Here is a 19,983-nt window from a genome sequence, read left to right on the forward strand (position 1 = left end):
CCTCCTCCTCCACCCCCCCTTCCTCCTCCGCCCGCCCGCGGGGCCCCCCTCGCCTTCCCGCCCGCCCCTATTGTTCCGCCCCCGGCCTCCCGCCCTTCCCCTTCCCGCCCGCTCCCCTTTTCCCCACAGTCGCCTCGCGCCTGCAGGTAAGCTTAAAAACTCCCCCTCCGCCCCCGGCTAGAGCTTCTGTTTCCTTTCTTAGCTGGCTCCGGTCTTCGTCATGAGCCTCGGCCTCGCGTAGTCCCGCGCGTTCGCTTACTCCCTCACTCAGCCGGGCGGACCATTCACGCGAGGCCCTGGCTTTGGCGCGGCCTAGTAGGCCTCACGCAAGGCCTACTTCCCCACCCCCCGCCTGTTCCTGGTGGCGGCTGCGCAGAGTCAGGGACGGTGCTCGCGCGGTAGGGGGGGGTGGCGGTGGATTTGTTAGTTGATGGGGGTGGGGGGAGGCGATGGCCGGCTTGTTGGCCGGGCGGGTGAGCGCGGCTCCCCGCGGGGGTCAGGCGCTGGCGCAGCCACACGAGGAGGCGCTACTAGTCCAGCCCCTCCCCCTGGGTAGCAGCGCCCCCCCCCGACAGAACCGTTTATTTTTTTCTATGTCTTTTTATGCGGGGGAGGGGGGGGCGCTTTTTTTTTTTTTAAGTGGAAAATGCCTGTATGGCCGAGGGGAGGGGGGCTCTGGAGTTAAAGAAAGGGTAGACGGGCTCCCAGTTACGGAGTTATTCAGGACCTTCTCTCTGGGTAACGAATTTTGAAATTACAAAACGCCTGCCGATATAGACCCAGACCAAGCTATTTATAGAAGGAGTAATGGACTGCAGGATTAACAGCTGGATTGTTGGAATTGGGTATACTTATGTGTTAACCTAGTAAGGGGAGAAATATGACCGGTATTTCTTGGGTTGCTTGGACGTTTTGGAGTTAAAAATGTATCTTTGTGCCTAAGCTGAAATAATGGACTTCAAAATAGATTTTAAATTATCCTGCCATTTCCAACTTGCGTTATCTGTTATTTGAAAAGTGCCTCGTATCACAATTGAGTAGGGATAAGGAGTTGAACCGCCAGAATTTTACCCTATCATTTAAAAAAAGGTCATTCTTAAATACCTAGCCCTCTTTCCCCACCAAGTAGTATTTTTTTTCCATGAGTCAAAAGTATCAGATTCTGGGGTTTTTGACAGCAATTATATTCAGAAAATGTGGAAATGAGGTGCTTCAGGGATGCAAGACTCATCTTTTTATATAATCACTTACACTCTTGAGGTAGCCAGGGGGCATTTTGCCATATACTGATTGGTGTGGCAGCCACTTCAGCAAATTTTAAATATTTAGAGTATGGGCTTTTGAATTGCAGCAAGGTTAAAAATAAAAAAGTGGCTGGTTTTGTGAAGGTGGAAAACTAGCTGTCGAATCCAGGAAGGAAGTCACATTGACATTGAGTTTTAAAGGGGTGGGTACTTATGACCTGAGAAATTTAACGGAACTTGGGAGAGAACATTGCTAGATCCTGAGGTGAAAGCATATCTAAAAATTCTCTTTTCTGCACATAACCAGTTATTCCAAAACTGAAATATTAGAAACATGTTTGGTTCAGAGATCAGTGGGTAAAGGGCTGTGCTGGGTAGGAAAAGCACAATACTACTGTTGCTTAAAACAATTTGCAAAATAAAATTTTAGCAATATCAGTTTTGTTTTCTTTAGAAGAAAAGTTAAGAATCAGTTGACTTATAAAGATTGGGTGGTAATAAAGATCAATACTCAGAAACAAGGAAAATTTCTCAAATCCAGGTAACACATTAGGTTGGAAAAGAGATAAGAAAACAACAGGCTGGACTCAATGTATTTGAGGTTTTTTCCAGAGGATAATATGGAACGCCAGCCTGCCATGGAAGGCATCTTAGAGAATGCCTTTTTTATTGAGGTCGCTGCCTTAAATTAAAAAAAATTTAATCCATCAACATCTGAAATTTGTAATAGGAGTTACAGCTCTTTTTTTTTTTACCTAGAAATTGCTTCTGCAAAGAAATTTGCATGTATTCTCTAGCTTTCTGTCTGAACTGCTACCTAACATGGAAGCAGAAGGTCATTTTCCTTATTGTAGTTGGTTAGTTTGAAGTTTGTCCTCATGATTTCCAGGTGTTTCTATATCCTGTTGAGGCTTATTCTGCTGTAGGACAATTGATGGCCCTTCAGCAGTTCCCTCAGAGTTGTTGGCAGTTGAAGAAATCTTTCTCATCCTAAGAGTCAGCGAAACCCTACCAGTAATGAGAGCAGACTGGAAAGTTGCCTTCTGTATTCTAATAAAACCTGAGCTAAATGTTTGTCATTGTGCGGGGTGTATACAAACTTGTTGTCATTTTCTTGCAAAAAGGAATCAATTAGAAAACACTGATATTGGGAAAATAACTTGAAATATTTCTTTCATTCCCCCCCTTCTCATTTTGGTCATGTTTGCATTTCAGTTTTTGGCTTTCACCCCCACCAGTGACCAAAGACTTGACCACTCAAAGTCCAGCTCCCTAGCACACTGCTCGACATGGACACCGGTGTGATTGAAGGTGGATTAAATGTCACTCTCACCATCCGGCTACTTATGCATGGGAAGGTAATGCACCAGCTTGAGAAATTGGGTCATAGTAACTGCTAGGGGAGGGACCAGGAAGAGAGGGCATGCATGTTGGAGCTCATCAGATTAACACTGTGGGGTGTCTGGCTTTAGCTGTGTGTGGTGGGAAAATGGACAGACTTTACTAGGAAGCTCTGCTGAGCAGGAAAGGCTTAACTAGAGCATGGGACTATAGACTATTTGATACCTGGATAATAAGATTTTTCTTGTGCAGGTTATTATATGTTGACATGGGTAGATTTCTCCTATGTAAACAATTTTGGGAAACCTAGAGAGGGGAAGATATATTTGGTATTAAAATATATATTTCAATAGTAAACAAAAAGTGGCATGGAATCACTCCATTGTTATTTCTTCACAATTCATTGATAACTTCACTCTTTAGTTCTGAGCACAGAAGAGAATAACCTCCACCCCCAAAAGTCTTAAAACCTTTCTATTCCAGTGGTTTGTTGAAATTGGTATAGCTAGTTAGCTGGACAGTTAAGTTTCCTTTTCATGATAATGAATCCTGAATTTTCTCTTATTGATAATGTTGACACTGGCTTTCTACATTGCAGGAAGTTGGCAGTATCATCGGAAAGGTAAAAAAATTTCGTTTCAACTGTAATTACTATTTAGACAGTCTGGGTTTGAAATAGCAATTGGAGCTCACTCTTGGCTTTTCTTCCTTTTACAGAAAGGAGAATCAGTTAAGAAGATGCGTGAAGAGGTAAGTTTTGGAGAGGCTTTGGGATTGTTACCTTGGGAAGTTAAAAACCTTTTAAGACAGTTCAATTTAATGAGAGATTAGAAGGAGCCTGAGAGTTCACAGTAGGAGAAGCAGGTGTTTTCTGATTTGTGTATGTGTTTTATTATTTATTTATTTGCTAATTTTAAATAGTATGCTGGGAAATGTGGTTCTGACAAGTCTCAGAATTCATCAAACTAGCTACTCTAGTTTATGTTTGGAAAGAAACATGCAACAATATTTGAGATGATGGTCATTTACCTTGTATCCGCATCATGTTATGTAGCCGAGACCCTTGACCATTTTTATTTAGGAGGGGCTATATGTAGTGCCTGTGTATTCTCAAAGAATCTCAAACATTATTATCTGTTTAACCTCTTTTGGCTCTTTCTTATCCAGAGTGGTGCACGGATCAACATCTCAGAAGGGAATTGTCCTGAGAGAATTATCACTTTGGCTGGACCCACTAACGCCATCTTTAAAGCCTTTGCTATGATCATTGACAAACTGGAAGAGGTTTGTTGTCACCCCCCCCCCACCTCCCTGTCCATCATTTTAAAGTGCTTCTAGATAGCTTAGCTGTTTTCTAAGGGGTTTTCTTCTCTTCCCTTCCCAAAGGCTTTGTAATCTGGAAGAAACTAGATCATAGGGGATCATAGGATCCCCTTTAATGTCCCTCAGCCTCCCCTCAAATGTACCCGTTGGTTATAAATAAGTCACATGAATCATTAAAATCAGATTGACTATTAAAAAAGAAAAAAGTATATTTCTTAACCAGTGGTTAAAGATATGAACACTACTACTTTGGCCAACTTTTCCCCCCAACTTTGTTGAATGAGCAAAATGTACTTTTAGATTCTAGGGGCCCTGCTGAACACTAGCATACTCCATAAATGCAGCTATCCTCTAACCTTGGATGCTATTTTTATAAACCACTTGATACTTTGTCAGAACTATAATGTGAGTTTTTTCTGGGCTATCAGAAACAAAATGTCCATACCAGAGGTTTTTGGCTGAAGAAAGTTGTCCAACCAACCTCCTTTAGTGGCTGAACAACCATTGTCCTAGTCTTGTCCTCAGTCCCTTAACTGCAATCATGCAGTTAATTGTTCAGTTGACATGGTAGGTGGCTTCTGACTGCTGCTTGGTTGGTGGTAGGATACTTAATGGTGCCTGAGATCTTACCCTTGCCAAGATCAGAATTGTTCACTTTGACCTGCAGGACCCTGCTTGTCCAGAGCTTGTGGCTTAAAAAATATGTAGAAAATTTGTTTATTCTATTGTTAATTCCTTTTGGGGGGCGTGGGAGGAGGTGTTGATTGGTACATGATCCGGGAATTCAACCGCTGTCTCCTGCATGGCAGGTGAACATTTCTACCACTGAATCTGCTATTCTTTAACCAAGAAACCTGTCCTCAACTTCAGGGGCTTATGCTTTCTGCTTCAGCAATTTCAATTTTCAGGTCTCACTAGCCACTGTGTAGAGATTAGGCTTGAAACAGTTGTTTAAAACCATTCCAGGAGGCTTTTGTGGTGGACCGTATTGTGAGGGAAAGACTATGGACTTTGGAGCAATCACAAGTAATTTGGGTCCGTGGTAATATTACCAAAAAATTAAATAATGATGGTAGAATACACTATTTAATCTTACTAGTTTATTAACATTTTGGGCAGAGGACAGAATTGGTTTGAATCTGTGGTAGCATTATTTCCATCTTTCTCTTAATATTTTGAGGTAAATAACTGTTTTCCTTTGCCCAGTTAACTGTAAATTCCAAAAGAATTCATAGCTTTTCTCCATACCAAGACAGAAAAGCTACTTCTCAAGATGAAGGAAAATATATTTGGGGCTAATTCTTAAGACATTAAGAGTTTTTTTCCTTCACTTCAGAAATAGTTTGTGTGTTTGTATTTGAATTTTTCTTTGTGGTGGGTGATGGCATGACATCCTGTATAAGGACAAGGGTAAGTTATTTTTTGTTTTTGTTTTTGCGGCAGTTGTGGGTTCTTGGAGATCTTGTTAAGCTTCTACATGCTTCTGGTGATAAGACTAATTTTTTTCCTTTGTAGGACATCAGCAGCTCTATGACCAATAGCACAGCTGCCAGTAGACCCCCAGTCACCCTGAGGCTGGTGGTCCCTGCTAGTCAGTGTGGCTCTCTCATTGGAAAAGGTGGCTGCAAGATCAAGGAAATACGAGAGGTTGGTAATTTGTGCCTCTTTAAGAAACGTTAGCTATTCTAAATGTGGTTTCTTAACTCTCAGTATGGCTGTGATAAGTTTATAATTGTTTGGATGAAGATTTTCCTTAAAGTAGCAATCCTAGAGGATTCAAATTTGGTTTACTGGGAATAAAATTATTTTACAATTGAGATATTAAAATTGATGTTTTTTAAACTAGTTGATGCTTTTAATATTTATTAGAAAAGTTGTAGGTTTACAACATGGAAGAGTTCCTGTGCACCCCCACACATATAGTTTTTCCTAACACTTTGCCTTAAGGTGGTATAATACCTTTGTTAAAATTGAAGTAGTATTATTAAAACTATACTCAACTATAATTCATAGTTTATATGTGAGGGTTCACTTTGTTGTACCCCCCTGTTTGTGTTGCTTTATTTAGTTTTTCAAGTAACATACAACCTAAAATCTCCCCCTTTTAACGATCTTTGCATATGTAATCAGTGGTGTTAATTACATTCACGGTTGTGCTATCATCACCTCCATCCAGTATGAAAACATTTCCATTGCCCTACCCAGAAATGGTACAAATTAAGCATTATCTCCCTATTCCCTACCCTCCACCCTGTCCCTTGGTAACCTGTATTCTAGTTTCTGACTTCATGAATTAGTTTATTCTAGTTATTTCATATCAGTGAGGTACAGTATTTGTACTTTTGGGACTGTTTCACTCAACATGATGTCTTCAGGGATCATCCATGTTGTACCATGTATCAGAGCTTCAGTCCTTTTTACAGAATAATAAATATTCCATTGTATATATACAGCACATATCCAAAATTTATACATCTTAACTATAATCAGAATGTAAAAATGTTACATGGAATATCCAACTATTGCATATATTGACTGTTTACATTTTTTCATAATTTGACAGCTTTTTCCTTGGATTATGTGATTTTTTTGTGTGTGTATAAAGACAAAGCAGTTTGATACATACAGTGTTTTTCTTGACCAAATTCTTAAATAGCAAAAGGAAAATAGGAAGAATTATTGGACTGTGGTTATAATCCTACTTGTAAATTGTGGACGTTACACTGAATTATGGGAGACTATCAGTTGAATTTTACCGGTTATTGAATTGGGTGTTAGATTGACACTTTCATGGCTCATAAAGGGAAGTTAGTTTGAGTTTCTGGGAGGCTCTGGGAGGCTGTCATACAAATTTGGAGGGCAAGAATCTTTGACTTCAGTGGTGTATTCAAAGCACCTGAAATGGTTGATAAAAATATTTGCTGGTTATGAGAATAAAAGGTGGGTGATACATGTTGGGGGTTTGTTTGGTAGCCCCTGAAACTATCATTAGCTCAGAGGAAACTATCTCAAAGGACCTTTTTCTTGAGATGAGGTTATATTTAGGCTGTTATTCAGTCTTATTCTTGGCTCTTAGAGGCTAACTTATTTTTAACTCTGATTAAAATGGTCCTGTCCTATCAATCTGGAATAAGGGAAGAGTGGGAAGGGAGGACAAAAGGGGGAGATAGGAGAATTGATGTTTCTAAAATTGTGGCTGCAAGGAATTGGAAGAGCATGAGCTGTATTTTTTTATCTGATTTTGAATTTCTTTTTACTTTAAAGAGTACAGGGGCTCAGGTCCAGGTGGCAGGGGATATGCTCCCCAACTCGACTGAGCGGGCCATCACTATTGCTGGTATTCCGCAATCCATCATTGAGTGTGTCAAACAGATCTGCGTGGTCATGTTGGAGGTAAGCCCTCAGGCTCATGCTAAGAATGGGGGGAGGGCAGTTCTGGAGAAAGGGACTTATCTATATTTAGTAAGACTAGAATTAGGTGAAGCTGTTAGAAGCCTCCAGTGGGGGTGGGGAAGAGGTTCCCTGAGTTCATATTTTCCTTCTCCAAGTTTCAACTTTTCATATAGTCTCATAAAAAATAGCAGCTCATGAGCAGTGGTAATCTTTTAGTTCACAGCAGTTCTAGCGGGTTTGGTAGGCTAAGATTCCCTAGTTGGACTTGAATGGACAGAAGGTGAATCTGAGATCCTGGATTATAAACTTTTGGCTACCTAGAGCTTTGACAGATTCTTTAGGTCAATTTCAGTGCTGTGAGGCAGGATCATTTTTAAATGGTAGTTTCTTAATTGAAGAAATGAAAAACTTACCCTTAATGAGGTTTCTGAATAACTTATAAGGTTCTGATGATATGCTGTTACTATTCAAACAAAAAAATAGTAAAATTAAGGGGAATTAAACCTCTTTGAAATCTCAGATGAAGGTGAGACCCATGCTGGATGAGAAAAGTAGAATTTTTGAGTAGGGTTTAGAAAAACCTTCATGAGACCTTTGAATTGTTTGGTGGTCAATGGCTATCATCTCAGGGCGTGGCATTTGAGTCCTTTATTAATTTTGGCCTTATTGCCTATTCAAGCCAAAATCTGAGATCTTAAAAATTATGGCCTAAAGTATACATATACACACACAGATTTTTAATGTTCATTGGAGTATTATTTTAGAAACATGGAAATAATACGTAAGCTTATTTCAGGGACGTTTGCCCTGATGGGAATTAGTATGAGCTGTGTAGTCCATAGACTGTCGTTCTGCTTCAGAGGCAAATTCTCTGTGTGATTTAAGAGTAGATCTAGCCAGAGACAACTTTGGTAGATGAGGGGATGGAAATAATGCACAATTTTTAATTTAAATGACCTGTGTGAGCTTAAGCCACACAGCTGAAGCAGCTTTGAAACCTTATCTCTTTTTGTTTTTTTCCCCTTTGACTCTCTCCCAGTCCCCCCCGAAGGGCGTGACCATCCCGTACCGGCCCAAGCCGTCCAGTTCTCCGGTCATCTTTGCAGGTGGTCAGGTAAGAAAACTTTTATTGGTGGGCAAGAATGATCAGTGATTATATTTGAAATGTCAACTTTGCCAGCAGCACACCAGGCCACCCTGCATGCTTGCTGAAGTCTGTACTCTGGCCATAGTTTGACCTGCTTTTAGTTGTATTTATTTTTTGTACTGGAGAGCTATGAATGCCAAGCTCTAATTTAATTTTTAGCAGGCAGTGGAAGTTTTGTAGGCACTCGGATGAGGTAACTTCTATTTTGTGATTTATGGTGGGTTGAATTAGAAGAAAGGGTTAAATTGCCTTGGAGTCACTGTTCCCCACCCCTACCCCATCCATGCTTTTATGGGGGGGGTGTGATCTTTAGAGGTCTGAATAAAGGTAGCAAAGAGATGGACCTCTGAGAAATTCTGGATGGTGGTCTTAAAATTGTGGGTCTTGAACTTGAGTGTCCTACAAACTTCCCTTTCCCCACCTCACCTCCCCTACTCCTATCCCTTCACTCCCAGACTCCAGTGTGTTGCTTTTGAGCTCTTAACATCATAAACACTGGTTTGGATCCATGTGGCACTACTAAAATCAGCTGGGGTGAGGGTTCAGTTTACAAGAATAGAAGTGGGGTGGGGAGCATGTTGGGCTGTGGTGCTGCAACCTTTGGTATTAGAGTAAGAGCACCAAAGCACCTGCTGCTTTGGTCTGTTCCTTCCTCACCAACCTGTACTCTTGTTCCTTGACACATGGGTTGTTTCTGAAGTCAGGTTATTATGCTGGGCACTGATCAGCACCACTGCAGTTTTGTGCTTTTTTAGTATTTGAAGAGTAGGTAGGTCAGTTTTTTTTTAAGTATTGGGGTTCAGGCTGAAATAGCAACAATGTTGGTAGCTGCTTAGGCAAAATGTATTGCTGAGAGTACCTTTTCCCACCTGGGGCTGACTTGTTATAAGCACATCTGTTAACTAGTTCCATCTCAACTTATATTTGACCTGGGAGCCATCTGTAGGGGAAACATAAACTTGATCTCCATCTCATTCACATTCTATGTTGAGTTGGCAGAAAGCTGAACAAGGTTTGGGGGACTTAGTCTGTCACATAGTTCTGGGAGCTTTCACAAGAAGTTAATCAGGTTATGGTGTTACTGTGAGTCATTATGCTTAGTAAGTAACTTGCTTTTAGCTCTAACTTTGTACAGACTGGTTTGATTAAAGGGCTGTCCTTCATTCTGGCAGGATAGACAAAGATCCAGGGTCAGCGTAGCCAGGAGGATTTATAGTCTTAGGAGTTTCCCTTCTAAGGAACTCCAGGTTCCTGCTCTTTTGGATTCTTCCACTCTCATTTGGGATTGTAAAGAAGTCCCCATGCTGTGGCAGAAATCCTTTGGTTATTACAGTTGTTGCTTCAGTACCCTTTTCTTCCCTCCCCCTCCACCTTCTCCTTCATACCTCTTTGCTTCCCTTCCTGCCCTATATTCAGTTGACCACCCTTTAAAAGCTTGCAGCTTCTTTCATGAGTGGCCCTGCCATGGACCATTCTCACAGGCCTTTTTAAATTGACCAGTTCGTGCACTGTCCACAGATGGACCTGTGTCTTCATTTGTGACCAAGTGGGCTTTGTAGGAGATAAACTTAATCCCACACTGACCAGGAGCTGGCATCAGCTCTGGTGCCCCACCCCTTCATTCTTACTGAAAATAGCCCAGTTGTGCAGTGTGAAATCTGCCACTAGGTAACTTTTTTATTTTTTATTTTTTAATTCACTGATTGCAGCTCGTTTCAAATTGTGTTGTGAGCTCCTTTTTAATGGAAAAAGAAAAAAATAAACAACTTTTTTTTGTGTGAATTTCATGCTGGTGACAAGGTGCCGGATTGACAGCCCTGGAGACTGAAATCCTCTATTTATCCACAGGACAGGTACAGCACAGGCAGCGACAGTGCGAGCTTTCCCCACACCACCCCGTCCATGTGCCTCAACCCTGACCTGGAGGGACCACCTCTAGAGGTGAGAGGGGATGTTCAGTCTCCAAGGCTCACTCAATCCTTCCGCCTCAGCCGAGACTGCCAACACGCGGGGGGCCAGTGGCGCTGGTGATTTTTGTGCTGTGGACACCACCTGTCCACGGGGACCTGGACTGACCCCCCCCACCTCATTTCATACAGGCTGCATAGCCCACCAGATGGTAACACCAACTTTTTTTTTTTTTAAACTTTTTTTTTTGTTGTTGTTGTTGAACCCCTCTTCCCCTTTTCCCATTTCTCCCACCCCATTTTTACCTTCCTCCCACCCCCACCTGGGTGCACTTTTGGGGTACTGGCCACTGATGTGAAAAGCTTCACATCCTGTTAACCAGTCACTCCTTCTTCCCTTCCCTTCCTGTTCCCTTTTCCTCTCCTCCTGTACCTCACCCCATTGCCCTGAAGACCCAGCTCCCTTTTTGGGAGGTTATGGTGTGGGGGGAGGAGGGCTAGTGGGAGCTGCAAGTGCCTTTTTTGGAGGGGAGGTGGGAGAAAGCAGGATTTAGAACACAGTGATTTTTCTATTCCTGTGGTCAGCGCCGTAGTCTTGAGAATCTAGTTAGCTTTCAGTGCACTTATGTTCTCTAGGCAGATGTAGAGAAAAATAGTATAGAGAAAGGGAAGTGTTTCAAAACATGCCATGTAGGTTTATGCAGATACAAATCATTCACATCACCACAGGGGAAGTAATGGGGTGGTGAGGGAAGGGATCATTTTCCTTTTAGGCTAACTTGTACATAGAAACAAGGTGGGGCTTGGTCATTGCTTAATCCCAGTTCCCACATTTTCATTAAGAAACAGATATGTATGCTTTGCCTTTAATTGCAAGGAACTTGGCTCCTTTTTTTAGGCTCCCTGGAATAAACTCATTTAGAGGTCTAAGAAGGCCAATTTGAGTCTGACTGATTTGTGAGTCTACTGCCATAATCCCTGGCCTGTCCATTCTCTAGTTCAACTCTGGCTTCCTGGCTAGTTGAAATCTGCCCCTCTCCCTTCATCCCCCCCCTCCCCAAAGGGTGGCTGTCCGTGATTGGTTTTTAATAGGAACTGTTTTCCTCCTTTTGTAGGCCTATACCATTCAAGGACAGTATGCCATTCCACAGCCAGATGTAAGTTTTGTTTTTCACTTCTTGTTTCAAAAAGCTCCCTTACCCATCCAAAATTGTATTACTCCTTTCTCCCTACTAGCCAGAAGTGAGTTGGGTCTTAAAATATTTGCAGTATTAAGTTTGCCTCACAAGATGCACTCCATATTTTGACCCTTAAATAATAAATCTAAGGGCACTGCCAGTAGCACCTTATTTGCCTTCTGGCATTTAACTCCTGTAAACTTGGCTTCTCTTTTCCCTGTGTTCCAGATCACCCTGTTAAAAGAAAAATGTTGTGTGGTATACTGTTGTTCTTTCAGTGCACAGTTTAAATTTTCTGTGAACTGTGCTTCCTTGTATGGAGTCTTTTCTTTTTGTCCGGGGCGGGGGGAGTGGGAGGTTGGGTTTTACCCTTGGGTACTCCTCAATTTGAGGTGACAAAAGCATTTGGAGGGTGGGAAAGGGCTTCATTTCATAGGAAGCTGAACATTTTGGAATTGAACTCATAAAACCTTGCCACTAAAAACTCCTGTTTATAAAAGTGCTGGTATTCGGACTTCAAGGGTGTTTGTTTCTGCACTTTGCTTTGTTCTTACATGACTAATGCTTTCAGGTGCTGAGCATTAGACTTGGAAAGTTGAATTTGGCTCTTGGTTAGTGGTAGGCCCAGGAGGGGGAAGTAGACTGGAAGAGGGGTTGTTTTAAAACAGCCAGGACAGTTTATATGAAGAAAAAACAGCTGTAGAAGTCAGTAGTGGTTTGGCGGTAGGGTTGTTAAACTCGGTTTCTTAATCTCTCTCTCCCTTGCAGTCTCCCTGCCCCCTCATCTCCTTCCCTTTTCCCAGTATTGATGGAACCCTGCATGGTGTGTTTTCCCTAGCACCACTGCACAGTTTGTTTACCTAGACTGTCTGCTTGTCCCTGGGGCAACTGTTGCAATGGCTGCAAACACCGTCATTAAGTAGCCCACAAGGGGATGGTAGTTGGGCAAGTGCTGCTGCTTTTCACACACCCAAAATGCATTCATTTTCTTGTACTGACACCCTTCCTATTTATAAACCTTACCCTTCATAGTTTGTCCATTCCCAGGATTATGATTTAAGCCCTGTCCCTACCCCTCTGTTGGAATTTGAGTATGAGAATCAACTTTGGGGATCCAGAGCTCTGCATTTTCAGCATTGAATGTGCTTGAGCCCTGGCTCTGATAACTTTCCTGATACCAACCTACCTCTCCTATTTCCTCCCTCAGTTGACCAAGCTGCACCAGTTGGCAATGCAACAGTCTCATTTTCCTATGACGCATGGCAACACCGGATTCAGTGGTATGGATACCTCTGTTTATTACTGTATGGTATAGTGCAAGACAGAGGCCAGCCCCAAGGTCTCAGCTTGACATCTGTTTAAAACAAAAGTTCATAATCCAGCATCCTGCTGGTTTAAACTTGCCTGTCTACTATACATAAACCCAAGGAGGTAATGTGTTTGTTAACGTGGTTTTCATTTGGGGTGAGTTACTCTAAAAGAAAAAGGAAAGTTTGGGGGTGAGGTCTGGGGATGCTTGTCAGGGCAAAAGGGTAGGCTGATATTTCCTCTAACCCATCTGACTGCTGCCCCCTTGATCTGATTGGCACCCCCTTTCTCTCCACCACCTATTCACAAAACTGGGTAGAGACACAGTCCATTTATACCAAATTGTGTAGTGTTTTATTTCTTGTTTTGTTGTTTTATTATTTTGGGTTTTTGTTTTGTTTTTGGGTTTTATTTATTTATTTATTTTTTCTGTATAAGGAATAACTTGTCCGATAGGGTTAGGATGAGACCACCAAACTCATTTTCACTTGTATCTTAACAGGCATTGAATCCAGCTCTCCAGAGGTGAAAGGCTATTGGGGTAATGATTAAAAAAAAAAATCTGTAGTATTCTGTTATATTAATAATAAACTGGTGGGAGTCTTGTTTCACTGCCCATGAACCATACCAGCAAAATGCACATGGCAGAGAGGAGCTGAGAGAGCAAAGGGGTGGCCTAGTTGCCCCAAAGGGTCCCTTCATGGATCTGGCCAATCTCCTTCTAAAAATGTTGAGACTGGGATACACAGCTGAGAGCAGGACTAGGCTTGAGGGTTAGCCAGCTGGCCTGGTCCAGTCCAGGTGTCATAGATGCGTTTGGGTGTTTTGCTCGTGGGATTTTTTTTTTCTTTTTCTTTGGAAAGCAAAATAAAAATCAACAAATTAATGACAGGAAATAAATCTGGAGAAATGAACTCCCCTCACCTGACTGCCATTTCATTCTATCTGACCTTCAAGTCTAGATTAGAGGGATCGGATGGGAGGTGTTAATCTGATATAGGTATATTTAAAGCACTCTGCATGTGTGCCAAAAGTCCATGGTACCCAGTAGCAGGCATGATAGTGGCACTGGTGCTATTGAGCATCAGGTGAGAAAAAATTGGAACACAACAGCAGGATAATCTAAGCAGCAAAGGGGTAGAAGTACAGAGGACTTGATGTTTAGCTCTTGGTCCTGTTTGAGGATACCATCCTCCCTTGGCCCTTGTTTCCACCCCTCACCCCTAATAGACTGGGCTTTGCAAGAAATGGTATGAAATCAGCTCTTGGGAGGGGGTGTACAGAAGAAATTTTCCAGCATTATTTCTACACCCCCTCCCTGTTTCCTCCTTGGAGGCTTTCAAGTTAGTGATGAATCCCAACAGCCAATGCTGGGTTTCCAGTTTGTTTCCTTCTGTTAGGTTAATGTGCAAATCAGTGGGATTTAGTATGCTGTGCATTGAACTATCTTGCTCTCTTCTGTCTTTTAGCAGGTTTGGATGCATCTGCTCAGACTACTTCTCATGAACTCACCATTCCAAATGATGTAAGTGTAGTGTGGTGGTGTGGCAGAATGGTTTCGAAGAATATAAGTTTTTTGGGGGTGTCTTGGCTCTCAAGCCCTAGGGAAAAGAAAATGGGAAATGTTTAATACCAAATAAAAATTAGGTCTGTAGAATCTCAAATACAAACTGGTACAGAGAATTGATAAAATAGTGTTGGGAGGTACTGTAAGGCAGAAAAAAACTTTTTGTCTCAAATAGAAATTCCTATTTACATTTTTAAACATTTTATGCCAAACAAGTAGCCCTTTGTGGGTGGAAAGTTGAAGCCCTGTGTTTTAAGCAGTGGATGCAGTGGTCCTTGGATGTGCTATCCAGTATGGGTAACTATTAGCAACATGTGACTATTTAAATGAAAAATAATAAAGTTAAATTCAGTTTCTCAGTCTCACTAGTCATGCTTCAGGTGCTCAGCCACATGTCATAAGTGCAGATGTAGACTATTTATTTTTCCTAAAGCAAAACCGTTAGAAAATAGCAAGAATTCTTTTCGGTATAGGAAGATGTTGTAATGATGCATTTAAGAATCTTATCTTTAAAAACTGAAGATGCCTTATTGCTGTCTTACTAGGTTTATTATCATCTTGGCTCAGCTTTATTCTGTCATGGGGGTTAGTGCTCTGAGAAGGGGTCATCTTGTTATGAGGAAATAACTTGGACCCAAGAGTCATCTCAGAGTTGGCTCTGATCTTGAGTGGTCAGACAAGAACAATGAGCAAGGGTTGTAGATGGGTCTATGAGTACATGGGTGGTGTAGGATGCAGGTAGTAATCTCCATTGTTCATGGTGTTTGACTCAAGCTGTTGAATCTGTAGGGAGCTTGGAGGAAATGGGATGGAGTTTTTGGAAGTAGCATACAACCCTTTAATTTCGTATACTTTGTTTTTCTCTTCTAAGTTGATTGGCTGCATAATCGGGCGTCAAGGCGCCAAAATCAATGAGATCCGTCAGATGTCTGGGGCGCAGATCAAAATTGCGAACCCAGTGGAAGGATCTACTGATAGGCAGGTTACCATCACTGGATCTGCTGCCAGCATTAGCCTGGCTCAGTATCTAATCAATGTCAGGTAAGGGTTCTTTCTCAACCTTTTTTACTATTGTCAGCATAAGTTCATGTGTTGAGGAAAACTAATATATTGTTATTTGTGGGGTTATTTGGTAGGTAGGGTGGGTGTGGAGCTTGCAGAAAGTTTTTTTTTTTCTAAGTTTTTAGCTCTACTGTACAATCCCACTTCTGTCCTTAATGTAGCAGAAAAAGCAGTTAGATTGCAATAAGTGTACAGGGGGGAAGAAATGACCTTTGATCTCTGGTTTGGGAAGTAGAATGGGTGGAGCATGTCTTCATGATTAGTTCAGTGATCTAATTTCACCCAGACTGAGAACCACATGTGGGTCTCTATATATGTTGCATAGGAAAGTATTTCTTTGACAGATTTGATTTGGAGTCCAAAGTACTCTTCGTTGAAATAAGAATAAAGTAATGTGATGGTATTGTTTACTCTGAAAACATTTCTCACATTGTAGATGTTCAGATATTGGGGGAAAGGGAGGTATATATTGCAGTGTTTCAAGAATACCAGAGGTGTTTTTCTTTTTGCCTATTACTTAACAACTACGTGAGGTTTTAGGTACTTTACCCAGACTTAAATAATATCATACTTAAGATTGTAGCAAGGTGTTTCAGTCTAACGGGCATCCATGAATCCTGGTGCTTGAAATAGGGCATTTGTTTCTTGCATTCTCAGCTCACGTACTTAGCTCACATTCATAACAGCTTTACTAAACATTTTACAGTTGAAAATGTTTAGTTAGCAGCCCATTTCACAAGGGGCTTAGCTATCCCATTAATGGGTAGTGTTGTCATTTACCTTTATCCTAAGGATTTTTTATGAGTTCCTTAGTCTTGTCCAACGGAAAGGAATTCATAAATATGAATGTACTGACCATGTATTTGTTGCATAGTCTTTCATCCCTATTTATGAGCTTTTGAATGTCCCAGTAGTTTTGACTTCTTTACTTTAAGTCTTTTCATACCTTGAGGTGCACTGGATTTTATGTAGCAAAGACATTCAGGGGTCTACATCTGCTTTCTTGTTCGGCTACCAAGCACATTGAGTCTGTAATGTTCAGAGTGAAATGGTAGGTAGTAAGCTTTCCAGAGGCTGTTTACAAGGTTTATTTTCTTGTTTCTAATTGGTGCATGTCCAGGGTGTGAAGAGGATTGGAAATTGTTTTCCTTTTGGCTTTCCTTGAATATAGCCAGATTGTGTAATATGTAACCTTTTTGACCATAGTCTAGGTCAGCAGCTACATTGTAAATTGCAGAACAAGGATCACCCTTATTTAGTGGCTGTCTATTCAGGATTATCCTATTTAATGATACTGTCTAAGCTATGGACATGAGTCAAAACATTTAATACCAAAGGAAGGACTGTACTCTTTCTCTTACTCATCTTTGCCCAGTTTGAAATGCACATGTAAATTTGATTTTAACATTAATACTAGGCAAGAGGAATATGTCTGCTTTCAATAATCAATTCTCAGAGCATTTCTGCTTTTATTTCTCATGGTAGCAGTCTAGGTCTTTTCAGCAGTTTAGTTGATCTCTGTATTTCCTCTTTTATGGATTGCAGCTTTCTTGGACATAAAGTGGAATCTCATGGGGTAGGCTGTCCAGACAGACTTAAGCAAATATCTTTAGACATGCAGGCATCTGGAAGGTCAAAGACATTACTTAATTTGGAGCTTACTTCAGAAGTAGAAGCGGCATTATTTTTGTTTTTGCCTTTTAAGCATGAATTTTTCAGTAGTGCTTGAGTTCCTCTTCCAGTTCATGAGGTCCACATTAGGAGTATGGTCAGTCAAAAACAGAGAGCCTTTTGTTAACATCATTCCCCTTCAGAAATGAAGCATCACTAGTTCTTATCTATACTTTGTTCTCAGCATTTTTCTTTGAAACTTTTACATTCCTTGAATTTTGAAATTATTGATCTACTTTGAACTCTTACCCCTTGCTCTAACTTATTAGGTAGTTTGGTATGGACATGAAAGCAAATTTTAATTAAATACCAAAAAAAAACCCACAGATTTACTGATTAACATTCTAAAGCTATAGCCATAATTTTTTTTTCATTAGAATGGGTAATGGACATTTAATTGTATTAAATAGATCTTCCTTGTTTGGAGATTGGGTGCTTTTTCTAAAATCATTCCTTTCTGACTTCTAGGTGGGGTTGGTGTGTCAGATAGATAGGATTATGTACTCTGGTTTTCTTTTCTCACCTCTGTCAGCTTTTTCTTCATTATAGCAGATTTAAATAAATAGCACTGTGGAATGGAAAGTGGTTATATGGTTTTATGAGGGTGGGGCACAGTAAAAAGAGAGCTTGTCATGTAGGTATTAGGTCTTCCTAATTGACAACCAGAGGCACTTATAACTGAAGCAGTTTTTGTCCTGTACTTTTCCCTTTTGTGGTCTTCCCTTCCACCCACCCTTTTTTTTTTGTTCCTTTTTTCCTCTGTTACAGTTTAGAAAACGCTAAACCCTCCTCCCAGGCAGCCTCCGTCACGATCCCTGATCACCTCAGCATCAACCTCTCTCAACCCTCCACCCCTTCTTCTTCTTCTTCCTCCTCCACCACCACCCCCTCGCTCGCCACAGCGGGGACCTCCGACGCACCCTCCAGCCTCCCCAACCCTCTTCCGACTGCCCCTTGTGTCTCCAGTCTGCTTGGCATGAAACCCATCCCTCTCCTGGCTCTAAATGTTGTGTCTGCTGCTAAGGGTACCGGGGCTTCAGCTACCACCACCACCACCTCTGCGGTGCCATGTGTAACTAACAAACTGAAAGGCGAGAAACAGAGATTCTCCCCCTACTGATTGCATATCTTGAGGCACCCCCTCAAGTATTTCTTGATTCATTTTGTTTTCCTTTGTTAAAATTGGTGAGAATCAAACAATTGTGAGCTTGTGACCTTTCCTTTTTACTACTATGGGGATAATGGGGGGGGGGGCGCAACGCAGTGGTAATCCTTGTTTAGGTTTAGGCGACTTGAGCTGAGTGCCTGTTTCAGTTTGACTTGTTGAATTCTTTATTTAGAGCCATAGTCTTGTTCTTCTTTATCATTATGTTACTTTTATTTTGTAGCTTTATTCTGCCTTGCAATATAACAATGTGTTAGGCTCTGTGTTGATGAATAAATGCTTTAATTTAACCCTTTTTTAAAAACATTATTTAATGGTTAAATTATCAGTAGGCCTTCTTGGCCACATTTGTGTTTCTAGCTGTAATAAAGTTGCCACAGTAAAACACTTAGTTCACCGTGTGCTATGAAGGGTAAATGGGTGGGGAGCTTGTGACCTGTGGCTGCTCAACTAGGAAGTCTTATAAAACTGACCTGGGCCTTTTTGTACCCCAGGTTAATTTTATAGTCCTTTATAATGTTTCTCCTCAAATGGAGAAGGGCCTGTAACAGTTTGGATCATGAGGATCCTCTCTGCTTGACAAGAAGCTTTAATGAAGAACAGTGTATCTGATTTCTCAGATCCCTTACCTTGCCGACAGCAGCAGATTACAAGGGTGTCCATCTCAGGTTTTTGTTCTCTCTGGCAAGTCCAGCTCTTTTACAGGGTGTAAATACAAAAAAGTTATCTCTTTACCTAAGATGGGTCTGGCAGCTTCTGCCTGCGTTCTTCTGAATTAGCATCATTATTCTTTGTGTGACACTAGGTAAACTTTTAACATCCAGCCTGTGATGTCACCCAAGATGTGACAGGAGTCCAAACTGTAATCTTAACCCAACTGATTCTCCAACCTAGTTCCTTTACCTTTCCTTGTATTCCCTGGCTGGCCTTCCCTCTCCCTACCCACACTATCATGAGTAGAGAATTATAGACTTAGATATTTGGAAGGAACCTTACGGATCAACTAATCTGTAACTCTCCTCATTTTACAGAATAAAAAATAAGAGGCCCTAAAAGAATTTAAGTTCTTAGATCACATATATGATTAGTCATGATTAACACCCTGTGGTTTACTTTCACTCAAGTCAACATCCTTCCCTGAAGCTTATTTTTCTTACTCCAAGATGGCACAGTTGCACTGTTTTCTCTCCATTAAAAAAAAACAAACAAAACTTCCAGATATATTTACAGAAGTCCTCTGATAGTCTTCCATTTGACTAGAGTGCACATTGCTAGGGTAATGAAGTGTAATTCTCCCTATATCTACTTTGGTTAACACTGTTAAAAGAATTTAACTGTTCATGAGCATTGCAATATATTGTATTATTTTCCAGTGTTAGTGTGTGCCCTCAATCCCAGATCAGGAATCTGAATTAGTGTACTCTGTCCCAGTTCTGCAGAAAGGATTGGAGAGGCAAACTTCCCTTTTATTATCCAGATAGGATTTTTCTTGTTAGAGGCTCCTTTATCACATGGTCCAACTTTCCTTTGGTGTAGGTCTGTCTGTAGTTAGGACTTAGTATCTCCCCCCAGGGACCTGTTTTTTAATTTTATTTGTTCCTGAATATAGAAGGTCTTTTTTAAGAAAGGATTGCTGGGTAGGAATCCAGATATTTAAGGGATAGACTATCACTTCCT

At 41.2% G+C, this 19,983-nt stretch overlaps 1 protein-coding gene across 15 annotated transcripts in view; it reads left to right on the forward strand.

Moving 5' to 3' along the window:
* Positions 1–19,983, forward strand: part of PCBP2 (poly(rC) binding protein 2) — a 21,987-nt gene continuing 2,004 nt past the window's right edge. Inside the window, exons 1-14 of one of the 15 annotated variants that reach the window (XM_077110876.1) lie at positions 1–146; positions 2,460–2,602; positions 3,184–3,207; positions 3,303–3,335; positions 3,753–3,869; positions 5,424–5,555; positions 7,173–7,301; positions 8,341–8,415; positions 10,297–10,389; positions 11,471–11,512; positions 12,741–12,813; positions 13,344–13,382; positions 14,311–14,366; positions 15,280–15,449. In XM_077110876.1, coding sequence (XP_076966991.1) covers positions 2,534–2,602; positions 3,184–3,207; positions 3,303–3,335; positions 3,753–3,869; positions 5,424–5,555; positions 7,173–7,301; positions 8,341–8,415; positions 10,297–10,389; positions 11,471–11,512; positions 12,741–12,813; positions 13,344–13,382; positions 14,311–14,366; positions 15,280–15,449 — 1,052 coding nt within the window. In that variant the 5' untranslated portion in view covers positions 1–146; positions 2,460–2,533. Of the gene's footprint in view, positions 147–378; positions 399–607; positions 739–827; positions 846–2,459; positions 2,603–3,183; positions 3,208–3,302; positions 3,336–3,752; positions 3,870–5,423; positions 5,556–7,172; positions 7,302–8,340; positions 8,416–10,296; positions 10,390–11,470; positions 11,513–12,740; positions 12,814–13,343; positions 13,383–14,310; positions 14,367–15,279; positions 15,450–19,983 lie in introns of those variants that run through there. The other 14 variants (XM_077110879.1, XM_077110875.1, XM_077110880.1 and 11 more) reach the window with 14 other exon arrangements.

Source organism: Tamandua tetradactyla, chromosome 7, assembly GCF_023851605.1.
Source record: "Tamandua tetradactyla isolate mTamTet1 chromosome 7, mTamTet1.pri, whole genome shotgun sequence".
NCBI lineage: Eukaryota > Metazoa > Chordata > Mammalia > Pilosa > Myrmecophagidae > Tamandua > Tamandua tetradactyla.